At 50.5% G+C, this 13,040-nt stretch overlaps 1 protein-coding gene across 1 annotated transcript in view; it reads left to right on the forward strand.

Moving 5' to 3' along the window:
- ADAMTS7 (ADAM metallopeptidase with thrombospondin type 1 motif 7) overlaps positions 1–13,040 on the forward strand; it is a 68,380-nt gene that overhangs the window by 40,640 nt on the left and 14,700 nt on the right. The window contains exons 17-23 of the mRNA XM_028705450.2: positions 69–195; positions 1,090–1,303; positions 3,110–4,891; positions 7,272–7,424; positions 8,275–8,448; positions 9,710–9,856; positions 10,007–10,166. Coding sequence (XP_028561283.2) covers positions 69–195; positions 1,090–1,303; positions 3,110–4,891; positions 7,272–7,424; positions 8,275–8,448; positions 9,710–9,856; positions 10,007–10,166 — 2,757 coding nt within the window. The remainder of the gene's footprint in view (positions 1–68; positions 196–1,089; positions 1,304–3,109; positions 4,892–7,271; positions 7,425–8,274; positions 8,449–9,709; positions 9,857–10,006; positions 10,167–13,040) is intronic.

Genomic DNA, 13,040 nt, shown 5'->3' on the forward strand with positions numbered 1-13,040 from the left:
CTTGGCCTGCCAGCATGTACCACTGTGCGCACGGGGCGTGCCTGATACGCACCTCCTTCTCTCCTCAGGGGTCCAGCGGCAGGTTGTGCACTGCATGGAGAAAGTGGCTGGGATGGTGGAGGAGCACTACTGCAACGTCCTTAGCCGGCCGGACGACAAGCAGAAGAGTTGCAGTGAGGAGCCGTGCCCTGCCAGGTCAGCTCAACTCCTCTGCGTCTAAACCACAAGAACATAAGGAGAGCGTGTTGGATCAGGTCAATGGTCCATTGAGCCAAGCATCCTGTTCCCCAATAAGTGTGAAAGGAGCCTCTTAGAATCACAGAATTGTAGAGTTGGAAGAGATCCAAAGGGTCATCTATTCCAAACCCTTGCAATGGTCATGCTCCCAGAGTTGGACGTCTAATTGCTCTTTCCCTAGCCTAACCCTTGAACTCCTTATTAGACACCGAGAAACAACAGGACTGCACAAGGTGCCCCGGCTATAAAATTGGAGATATCGAGAGATATATAGCCGCACCGGCAACATATCTCTTCTTTCTCGTATCTAGAAATGCAAGAAGGGCCTTTACGCTCGCCAGAAACTCGGCTCTTCCCTCGCCGGTCCTGGAAGGCAGCTTTAGAAAAGTCCCATACGCTCAGAGACTTTGCACCTGTCCATTGGGAGAGATAGGAAGCCCAGAAAACTTGTTCTTTAGATGTCCCTTCTATGAAGATGCACGTAGTAAGACCATGGATCCCCTACTGGTGAGGCTCGCCGACCTCCCGCAAAAGCAAAAATTTGACCTTTTCCTGTTAGGCAAAGATCAGAAGATGACCTGGATGGTCGCCAGATTCTGTGTACAGATCTGTAGGTGCAGACCATCTCCCAACTCAAAATAGTCCACCATGAAAATCCCCAAACTCGGTTCCATGGGTGACTCTGGATCAACCCCCTGGGATAGTTTATTGTTGTACATTGTTTTTAAATTTATTGTTGTACATTGTTTTAAGTGTCTGTTTTACCTCTGTGGCTGTACCCCCCAAGTGTGTTTTATAAGCTGGTCTTCGACCATAATAAATTATCTATCTATCCTGCTCACTCCCTTCCAGGTGGTGGGCTGGCGAGTGGCAGGCGTGTTCTGCCACTTGTGGGGACACTGGGCTGACGAAGAGAACCGTCCTCTGCATCCAGAGCGTGGCGCTGGATGAGCAGCGGGCTCTGCAAGCCAGCAAATGCCAACATCTCTCCAAGCCGGATGCCACGGCCCCCTGCAACCGAGAGGTCCTCTGCCCGGCTCGGTGGCTGGCTGGCAATTGGTCCAAGGTGAGGAGAATCCGAGCGCAAAAACCCTTGCTGCAAGTCTTGGTTCAATCCACAAGGGCATCTCCAGGTAGGGCTGGGAATGGCCCCTGTCTAAAATCCTGAAGGGCAGCTGTCAAATCAATTATTGAGCTAGATGGACCCCATGATCTGATTCATTATAAAGCAGCTAGCTTCCTACCTTCCTCCAGACAGGCACTGGAGGATTCTCCATTGCATAAATAACCATGACTTTTGCAAATTTGGCAAAGGCCAACACTGTACTCTGAAATCCAAATGCACTTGAGAGCAAGCCCCAACAGAGATCTCGCTAGGTCCTTGGGAGAGGGCAGAGGAGGCTGCCCAACATCCTTGGCCTTGGGCAATCCGGGTTTTCCCTCCCAGGGTCCGTACAGAAAGACTCCGCTTTTAATGTGGCTGGCAGCGAGTCACATGTCCTTGTGGCATGAAACTATTTTCGGTATGTGGGTTGCTGCAACTCTGGAGAAAGGTCAGAAGACCTCTTATCTGCTCAGCCGCAACAAACATCCTTCTTGTGCTTTGTTTCTCCCTGTTAGCAAATCCCCACTCACACTTTTCCCCCTCAGCTAGGAATCTTGTTGGGATGAAGGGTGGTACTTGATGGGAACCCCAAATAGAGACGACCTATGAAGTCACTGGGTGCCAGCCCCCTCCAGGGTCACCCGCCAGCCCCCCAGCTGTCTGGGTTTTTCCATGCAAGCCAAGCTTCGTCAGGAAACAAAGATGACCTGAAACTGAAGAACGATGGCTGGGTTTAGATTGAGCTTCTGTAGTGGAAAGAGCAAATGACCTTGGATTATAATGATTTCTGGCCCTTTTTTGCATGGACCAGCCTTCCCCAACCTGGTGCCCTCCAGAAATTTTGGACTACAACTGGGGCACCAGGTTTGTTTATTTACTGCACTTATATTCCACCACCCGTGTCTCCAAGGAGCCCAAGGTGGGGTATACATGGTTCTCTCCCCACCTTCTATAATCCCCACAACAAACCTGTGAGGTAGGTTAGGCCAAGAGGTCATGGCCAAGTGGATCCAGTGGTACCTCGGGTTACATACGCTTCAGGTTACAGACTCCGCTAACCCAGAAATAGTGCTTCAGGTTAAGAACTTTGCTTCAGGATGAAAACAGAAATCGAGCTCTGGCGGCACGGCGGCAGCAGGAGGCCCCATTAATTAAAGTGGTCTTCAGGTTAAGAACAGTTTCAGGTTAAGAACGGACCTCCAGAAGGAATTAAGTACTTAACCTGAGGTACCACTGTATTGGAAACCTGGTCTTCCAAGTCCTAGTCTGACGCTCTAACTGGTGGTTCCCAAACTTTTGGGGGCCACCAATCCCTTGGTTTTATAAACCCTTCCCCAGTGTTCGCTACCCTATAAAAGGCATTATCAGAATAGTGGTTTGCATGACCCACTAAGGAAGACCGTAACACAATTAAATTCAAAACAGTGACAACTAATTGCACACACACACACACACATATATAAAATCAATTAAAACTATTTAGTTTAATTGCTACAACAAAATTGATGGACAAACCATTGATACCAGCTTTTTCAAATCTGATAATCATTTACACTTCCTGTTCCCACTTGCCAACGCTTCTTAGCACCCCCACCTAGGTAATCCCATTGCCCCTCGGGGGTCCTACCACCCACTTTGGGATCAACTGCTCCAACCACTATACCACACTATCTCTCTTGGAGGATCAGAACATAGAGAAACTACCAGCATGGTGTTGGCCATTGATGTCTCTCACACTCCTTATTTTCTCTCCCCTTTCCCATACAGTGTTCGGTCACATGTGGAAGTGGGATACAGCATCGCCTGGTGTACTGCCCCAATAATACCAGAGCCAGCTGTGATCCGGGGCAAAGACCAGCCTCTGAAATTGCCTGTTCGTTGCTGCCCTGCTGGAACAAGATCGAGAGCATCTTCCCAGACTGGTCAGGCTCTGGTTCCTCGAGCCGGGAGCTGTACAACGAGATCAATTTCATCCCAAGCCACCCCATCCCTCGATTCAGCCCTTTGTCACCCAAATCTGAAGACCTCAATGCCATAAGGGAAGAAGACTTTTCGCCCAGCAACAACAAAAAGGGAAACGTGTTTGTGGATGATTTTTACTATGATTACAATTTTATCAACTTCCATGAAGATCTGTCTTACGACCCAGCTGACGCCAAGGGTGGTGGGAGAGAGGACTTGTTGCCGGATGTTGGGGTGAAGAAGGTCAGCAATGTGAAAGAGGACCCTCAAGAAATGGCTCCTGATTCTCTCTCTACTGTAAAGCCAGAGATGGACCATGGAAGCCCAACATCTCCAGCTGTTGGGCAGAATAGCAAAGGGGTAACCAGTGGGTTTCAAGAGCATAGCACTGCTGTCAGTTGGCATGGTTCTTTGGGTACAGCCGTTGCTGTCTCTCCGACCTCCTCCATGGCAGTTAACGTGAAGGAGAACCCACCAGCCATTTGGGGAGATCTTCCTTCTTCCACTTCTGCAGCTTCAACGGATTTCCCTTCTGGCACCAACACCCATGTATCTGTCAATCATGCCCAAGAAGACACCACACATTGGGAAGGGAAGGTAGCAAACACGGCCCCCTCTGTGATCTTCCCTTACTTGACCCTCCTGACTCCAACCGTACCTTCTGTTGAGGGCAACCCCAGTCAAGACCATGAGTTTAGCACTCGCAAGAGCTGGAAGGAAGACGTTGGAGGCTCAAAGGTCCCATATCTCAGCACCATCGAAGACAATGGCTTGTTGGGCCGTGGAGAAGGTGGTGGTGCAGACCAGGCCATCGTTGATCTCAAAGATGACGTTGGTGATGGACGCAGAATGGAAGAACCCCTGGTTAGGACAGTTGTGGCAGGAACTGCAGAAACAGCATCAAAGGGGACGCATGGGAACTTCATTTCTCCACTGCCTGGTCCTACTGAAACCACCCTTCACCTTCCAGCTCAGGTCCCAAGCAAGACAAGCAGGAAGCCTGAGGATGGTGTGAGTCCGTACGATGTGGCAAACAGCAAGAGACTTGCAGCAGATGCACAGGACCTCCAACACTCTCCTGCTGATGTAGTCAAGGCCAAGGGCGAGTCTCCCTCCCTGGGGCCCACACCCACCTTTGCATATGAGCCACCTGGGCTTGACAGCAATACAGTTGAGAGGCAGCCCCCTTCCAGCCACGTTCTGCTCATGCCACACAGTCCCAACTCACTGGGGCGGCAGTTGCCGACTGAGCCGACATCCTTAGAGTGGGGGCCCTCCTCCCCTGGCTCTGTCCCTTCCATGCCACCTGCACCAAGGCGGAAGGAGGAGTCTGTTGGAATGAAAACCAAGTGGGATGCTGAGCATATCCCTCCCAGTGTGGGGGACCAGGGACTCTCTGGGGGCAGAAATAAAAGTGCCCCCCATGGGGCTCACTGGATGTTTGCAAGCAGCCATGGAGGTCTCGGGCCCAGGCCCACGACTGCAAGGCACCAGGAGGAAAAGGAGGAGAGGACGCTCTCGGTGGCTCCTCCAGCTACCGTCGCAGCTGCTCTGAATGCCAGCTGGGAAGCTGGAAACTGGAGTGAGGCAAGTTCCTGGCAGGAAGGAGAGGATACCTGCCGGTTGCAGGGAGATCTCTGCTTGGCTCTGAGCCCCTTGGCACCCGGCCTGCTTTCCCCAGAGCTCAGCTCTGCAGAAAGTGGGAGGGTTTGGGTCACACTCTCGTCCAGAGCAGGGTTAGCCAGCCTGGTTCCCTCCAGTTATTGTTGTGCTGCAATTATTTTTATTTATTTGTTTCAGAAAATGTACATATTTTTTGATTGTAAAAAACAACAACACCAAAACCACAAAGCAGTTAAAACAATAAAATTATCGACAAGAAGCATTAACAACAATAATTAAAAACTTCTAAAAAGTTTTTAAAGTCTAAAAACAAATCGAAACTCTCATTGACTTTCTAAGCAAAATTGTTTAGACAACAATCACTGGCTATGCTGGTGGTTGGGATTTTATTTATTTGCTATTTGTTTATGTATTAAATTTATATTTCTCCCCCTACCTTCCTGAAGGGTGCCTAGATTGGCTAAAAAACATAAGGGGAAAGGACATATGCAATATATAATAATTAAAATGACAGCATACCTTCCAACATTTCTCCGTTGAAAATAGGGACATCCTATTCAACAACAACAACAGCAATATTCCTATTTATACCCCGCTCATCTGACTGGGTTGCCCCAGCCACTCTAGGCTGCTTCCAACGTACAATGTATAAAAAATAATAAAACATTTTTAAAAAATACTTCCCTATACAGAGCTGTCTGGAAGGGAGTTCCAGAGATGGGGGTCCTGACAGATAAAGCCCCTTCCCATGTTCACACTGCCCTTTCCATCCAGGGGCGATGCTGGCTATGCTCTGCCGCCACAGCTGGAGGCAGCAACGCTTTCGAATACCGGTTGCTGGAAACCACTGGAGAGGAGAGTTGCTCAGGTCCGATTGGGGCAGCTGGTTGGCCACTGTGAGAACAGGATGCTGGACTTGATGGGCTACTGTCCTGATCCAGTTGGTGCTTCTTATGCTCTTAGGTGCTTAAGAAGCTCCCCCAACCTAATCATAAACAGCAAGTTGGGACATATGGAGTAAGGCTCTCCTTTAAGTCCGCATCTTTTAGGGCTCTGTATACTAGCACTGCAGTCCCATGGACTGCAAGAAGATCAAACTTATCCATTCTTAAGGAAATCAGCCCTGAGTGCTTACTGGAAGGACAGATCCTGATGCTGAGGCTCCAATACTTTGGCCACCTCATGAGAAGAGAAGACTCCCTGGAAAAGACCCTGATGTTGGGAAAGATGGAGGGCACAAGGAGAAGGGGACGACAGAGGACGAGATGGTTGGACGGTGTTCTCGAAGCTACAAACATGAGTCTGACCAAACTACGGGAGGCAGTGGAAGACAAGAGTGCCTGGCGTGCTCTGGCCCATGGGGTCACGAAGAGTCGGACACGACTAAACGACTAAACAACAACAATACTAGCACCAGTGCCTTGAATTGGACACTATCTCACTGGCAGCCAGTGCAGGACTCTCAGATCTGGAGCTGTAGTCTAACCACCTCTGGATGGCACCTGCACACCCTCCAAGTGTCCCTATTTTCCAGAGACAGTACCATTACAGAAGCTGTCCTGGTTTCTGAGTTTATCCTGGAATGTGTCTCTTTTCTTTAGGATGTCCCTCTTTCCACCAGAGAAATGTTGGAGGGGACGTCTCTATTTTGATTGGAGAAATGTTGGAGGGTATGGACTAGGGTGTCCCTATTTTCATCAGAGAACTGTCGGAGGCTATGCACCTTGTTGGCTACACCTGGTCTAGAGGAGGTGGAAGGGAGGGGAGTTGCGGGTGCAGAGAAGACCCTGTCTTGGCTCCAAGGTTGTCTTTTCAGACCATGTGGCCTCTTTGCCTGTTGGGACTCTGGTGATTGCAAGAAGCTCCAGCAGGTGGTATGAGAAGGCAGTGGCAGATGGGGATGGGCCAGAGTTTGGGCCACTGGGTAGAGGGGCTGGAGAATCTTTTTCAACTCAAAGGTTGCCTTCCAGGGGCCACATGCTGGTAGTGGGCGGGGCAAGAGGCAATAGTGGGCGGAGCAACAAGTATGGATTTTTTAAACCTCTTTAGGCTAGCTTCCCTACACATTCTCACCCTCCTCTTTATCCTCCATCCAGACAAGCAAGAAGCATCCCCGGAGCTCCAGCTAGGGCAAAATACTCAAGGAGGGTGTGGAGCAAGGCCAGGAGGGGTGTGGCTTGGGGAGAGTCAGGAGGGCCAGCCGGAGAGGACTGGGAGGCCACATTTGGGAGGGCCTGAGGTTCCCTAGCCCTGCTTGGAGAGGCAGGAGGTGAAAACCTAGCTCTGTCGAATTAGCGGGGACTGAGCAGGCCTGGGTGCTAACAGGGCTTCCTCTTTCTTCCAGTGCTCCACCACATGCGGCCTGGGCGCCATTTGGAGAACAGTGCGCTGCAGCACAGGGCAGGAGCAAGACTGCAGCCCAGCCCGGAAGCCCATCCCTGCCCGGAGGTGCTACTTGAGGCCGTGTTCTAGCTGGCGCGTCGGGAACTGGAGCAAAGTAGGCAAAACTCCCCTCAGGCAACGTCCTTTGCCGAGGAGGCCTCTGGGGCTCGTCTTCACACACCCCTCATGATAATTTTTTTTAGTATTTGCTCCGTATTGCGTAGCAGCAGGTTGTACTCGATGACTTCCAAAGTCTGTTCCAACCCAAAAATGCAGTGACTCCAACTGGAGCAAAAGCCTCAGATCTTTGCAATCTAACAGTGGGTAAGGGAAGAGGCTCCTGCCAACCTAGCAGTTCGAAAGCACCTCAAAGTGCAAGTAGATAAATAGGTACCACTCCGACGGGAAGGTAAACAGTGTTTCTGTGCTCTTGTTCGCCAGAAGCAGCTTAGTCATGCTGGCCACATAACCCGGAAGCTGTACCCCGGCTCCCTCGGCCAATAAAGCGAGATGAGCGCCACAACCCCAGAGTCGGCCACGACTGGACCTAACGGTCAGGGGTCCCTTTACCTTTAAGGGAAGAGGCATGGAGGCAGGTCTAAGCCTGCTGCCCCTGTCCGCTTTCCTCCAGTGTGCCATTGCGGCAACTGCCTCAGAATGCATTAGGATAGCGCCGGCCCTGGCAGCCAATTACTGCGGATAGTCTTATCCTCCATAAACCTTTCCCTGAGGCCACTCCCTGCCTCTCAGGCTGGCCTACCTTGCAGGGTGGTTGTGAGCATAAAGTGGAGCAGGGGGACATTTCTTAGAACTCATGGGGGGACGGGACAGCAGGGACTTGAATAGGTAGGAACAAAAACAGTCTCCTTTTGAGAGCAGCCAGGCTGCTTCCCAATATCTCTCCACCCCACAACGGACAGTGGCCAGTTCTCAGCCGGCTTCTCTTTGCACTATTTGGCACCCAGTGCTCCAGGACCTGTGGAGGCGGTGTGAAAGTCCGGGATACCCACTGCGTCGACAGCAGGGACCAGCGGCCCCTCCGCCCCTTCCACTGCCAGGCTGTGCTGTACAAGCCCCTCACCCAGATGCCCTGCAATAGCAAGCTGTGCCTCGGCTGGTACACCTCTACCTGGAGAGAGGTGAGTTGGGGGCAGGGGGCAAGCAGAGAGGGGAGGAAGCTGTGAGCCCAACCCAGAGCTCCCTTGTGCTGGGGGCATCTTGCTCCAATTTTTCTTGCTGCTTTCTTACCCCAGATTTGAGTAGGCTGCAATGATGATGATGGTGATGATGTGTGACTTGGATCTCCACCATCTGTAGCATCCTTTCATTTTTACCATCATGCTGAATGGAAAATAAATTCCAATGACAATGAATGACCCCCACCCCCACCCTCCCTTGTCGTTATTGTAGTTATTAATTATTTACAGTATAGCCGATCTTAACCCCCCAACAGGGACTCAAGGTGGCTTCCACAAATCAAAACAACACAAATCAAATACGAAAAAACTAAAAACAATTGTTGAAAAGTAGCTGAATTAAGAACAATATAAAAAATAAATCTGTTAAAATACGGATTTAAAAAACAAAACAAAGCCGCACAGCTCTCGTAAAAGCCTTTTCCTTAAAAAAAACCCAGTCAGTTCCCAAAAGCCTGTTGGAATAAAACAGTCTTCGCTGGATGATGGAAGGACAGCAAGGAGGGAGCCCGTCTGGCTTCTCTAGGGAGAGAGTTCCAAAGTCTGGGAGCAGCCACCAAGAAGGCCCTCTCCTGTGTCTCCACCAAGCATGTCTGTGAGGGTGGTGGGACTGAGAGAAGGGCCTCCCTTGAAGATTTCAGTGCGCAGGCAGGTTTGCATGGGAGAAGATGGCCCTTCATATAGCTTGGACCTAAGCTGTATAGGGCACTGAATTGTAATTTTCTACTGTGCCATTTCGGTTTAATAGGAATGTCTTCTGCCAGGTGATGCTTCCTGAGATCTGATCTGCTTTAGCAAATACATCCTCTCCCCAAAGACTTGGAAGCTCCCAAAGAGCAGGAAATGCATGCTGCTGCTCCACTGATGTGCCTTAAACCAGGGGTAGCCAACATGACGCCCTCCAGATACTATTGGACTGCAACTCCCAGCATCCCTGTCAACTGGGGCTGGTTGGGAGTTGGAGTTCTACATCTGGGGGCCACTACGATGTGCTACCCCAGCCATAAATGGACCTCCTTACTCCACGGGAAGCCCACTAAGCAGACGAGCCCATGGAGGTTGCTGTGTGGCCTCCCACTCCTGTTTTGACTGCCATGCTTGCTCCTTGGCTCAGAATTAGCCCCTGCCCAAGCACCCGCCTGCGTCCACTGTAGTGGGTCAGTGGTGCTTCCTTCTCAGCCGATTCCTGCCTGTTTCCTGCTAGTGCTCTGAGCTGTGTGGAGGAGGGGAGCAAGAACGCCTGGTGACCTGCCCGGAATTTGGACGGTGCGATGAAGCCCTCCGCCCGAACAACACCAGGCCTTGCAACGTCCACCCCTGCACCAAGTGGACAGTGGGATCCTGGGGGCAGGTAAGCCAGGAGTCCTTCTCCTGAGTCCCTGTTGGGAAGGAATCCAGAACACTTTTGATTATTGGAAATTAGGGTGCTACCCCCCCTTCCTCGGGGTGGTCCAGGGCAGGCTGTGGCTGGGTGGTCTGAAGTCCTTTTTGATCTCTTTAGTGCACGGCCATGTGTGGGGGAGGCATCCAGAAGAGGCAGGTGAAATGCATGAACACCAAGACTGGGGAGGTGGAAGAAGACAGCAGCCTTTGCGACCACGAACCATGGCCGGAGAACACGCAGAAGTGCAACCCCCAGGACTGCAGCCCCAGCCGACCAAGTAAGTGGTGGGGTGGGATGGGCGTGTCAGGGGCTCGTCCTATACTCGAGTAGGACCCTGGCAGAGACACATGCCTGACTGGCATGTTCTCTCCCTCCTGGTTATTCGTTCGGAAGTTTCAAAAGCTTTCTTCAGCCCGAACACCACAGCGACCCAACACCAGCACACTTGGGGATCCGCAGAGTTTGCGCATCATGCTAACAGACCTCAGCAACTCAGCATTTTGGCTAATCTACTTTGTTTACATATAAACACACACAGAGCACTTCAACATGGCTCCCTCTCTCTCTAGCATCAGACAGCAAAGAGAAAAAGAACAAAGGACAAAGGACAATAGTCCCACTTCACGGAACACAGTAACACAAACATCCTGTGTCCGTCACTTCCCACTCTGTGGAGTCAAAACATACACTGTCATGTGATAGACAAAAATCCCATGACTGCAATCACGGAGCAGGAATTCTAACAGGGCAGAGAGGTGGGAGAGTTAGAGATTCTGCAAGACGTGTTAGCGGTGAGGACACAAGAGTCCGGCCTCTGGCCACGGAACTGGTAAGAACCAGTTTAGGAGGAACCTAACCGAATATTAGAGTGAAAAAAACAGCTGCAGATAAGGTGCAAGGAGGGTTCTGTACGTTCAGTAAAAACTTTTGTGTTGAGTCAGTGTTTTCAAGGAGCATGGTTAGATGAAGAGATGGTGATGTGCTGGGTGGCAGAAGTGGTTGGCTAGAGAGTAAAACAGCCAGGATGTTGCATATTTCATATATGGGGCAGGGGGTGTTAGTGGAATGTTCTCAAATATAATGGCTTAAGTGTCACTAGAAAAATTCAATATATTTTTCAAAAAAATTTTTTTAAAGCATTTTCACAGTGTTTTTTTATATGTGTCTAGATTCCACCAGAGCCACAGCAACAGGGGAAGGTAGTCAGCTCTTTCCCTGCCACCCCCATGCAATTTACCTCCTTAAGGGCTGAAGGCCTGGGTAAAAATAGAAGCAATTAGCTGGTGCCTTAAAATAGATGGTGTTGGTGCCAGGCAGGCCTCCCTGCAGAGAGCATTCCATAAGTGTGGAGCCACCACTGAAAAGGCTACTTCTCCCATCGGCCTTAGCCACTCAGTGCAAACAGTACACTGTAGAAATGTCGATCTCCTCCCAGCAGGCCCCTTTGGTGCAACCCCCCTCCACCCCACCACTTAGAGGTCCAGCACCACCTGCCTGCTTCTGGTCCAAAAATGCAAACTATGCAAACGCTTCCAAGGGCCTGATCCAGCATGACCTGCAGAATTGTCCTGGCTGTTGCCAAAAGATTACACTGGTTTTCTGTGCAAGGGCAGGGCACAGGAAATGTTAGCCTTGCAACAAATGCCTCTCTCCAGAAGAATACTTGTTACTCATGGTAATAGCGCTGAGAGATAAAGTGGGAATACAGATCCTGCGGTGATGATGGATATACAATGGCCTTGATGTATAGGGTCATGATTCCCCCCCACATAAACAATGCAAGACAATGTGAGGGAATGTGGAGGGCTAAACGCTCTGGGTTTTTTAATGGCCTATATTTGGTTTATGGCCCAGGGCAGGAAGCGCTGATGGGAAAGAAAACATATCCTGCTGAACTCTGGAGGGAGGGGAAAAGTCTCGTCCGCTTGCCATATGAAGTCAGATCCTTGCTAAAGCTGCAGGCCTGGGCACAGAGGTGTCAGGTCCCTTTAGCCTTTAGTGTAGAACCCCATGCAGGCTGCTGCAGAGTGGTCTTACGTCATAGAATTGTGGAGTTGGAAGGGAGCCCAAGGCTCATCTACTCCAACCCCCCAATATGGGATTCACAGCCTTCTCGTGGGGCATTAGGGGAAATGATCTGCAAAATAACCTCCCAGGATAGAAACACAACAAACACACTCCTTGGATTCCTAGCAGCTATGAATTTGTAAATGAACGAACTCAAAGCAGCTGAACGTGTTTAAAACTAACACCACAGATTTGTATAAGGGCAACTCTCTTCCCCTCTGTCCTTCTTTTTATGTTTATGTTCTGAAACTGTTCTGGAAACCCAGCAGTGTTACCAGGTAAAGAAAAGCTTCAGGAACCAAGCAATTGAAGTCTCTGGCTTCTGCTATGGCTGTGTACGCATGACTAAAGTTTCCTCTTCTGCAAGGGGAGAACTGGTGAACCTGGCAGGCACCGTGTGAATTTCAGCCGCCCCTTGCTTCATTATCCCTCTGAAGACATAGCTTCTGGAAACTGATAATTAAATGATCAAAGCAGCGGCTTTGAAAACAATTAAGAACATAATAAGAGCCTGTCTGCTGGATCAGGCCAAAGGGAGCCCATCTAGTCTAGCATCCGGTTCTCACAGTGGCCAAACAGATGCCCCAAAGCCCCCAGGGCAACGGCCTCCTCCCACGCTTGTTCTCCAGCATTGTAAGGTAGACTGTCTCTGTCTGTGGAGGTTCCATTTTAGGATTCATAATAAACGAAGAAGAGCCTGGCTGCTGGATAGGTCCAAATGGGGACCCATCTAGTGCAGCATGTGTGGTGTAGTGGTTAAGAGCGGTGGACTCGTAATCTGGTGAACTGGGTTCGATTCCCTGCTCCTCCGCATGCAGCTGCTGGGTGACCTTGGGCTAGTCACACTTCTCTGAGGTCTCTCAGCCTCACTCACCTCACAGAGTGTTTGTTGTGGGGGAGGAAGGGAAAGGAGAATGTTAGCTGCTTTGAGACTCCTTAAAAAGGTAAAGGTAAAGGTACCCCTGCCCATACGGGCCAGTCTTGACAGACTCTAGGGTTGTGCGCCCATCTCACTCAAGAGGCCGGGGGCCAGCGCTGTCCGGAGACACTTCCGGGTCACGTGGCCAGCGTGACATCGCTGCTC

The sequence above is a fragment of the Podarcis muralis genome, chromosome 14 (genome assembly GCF_964188315.1).
Source record: "Podarcis muralis chromosome 14, rPodMur119.hap1.1, whole genome shotgun sequence".
Classification (NCBI taxonomy): Eukaryota; Metazoa; Chordata; class Lepidosauria; order Squamata; family Lacertidae; genus Podarcis; species Podarcis muralis.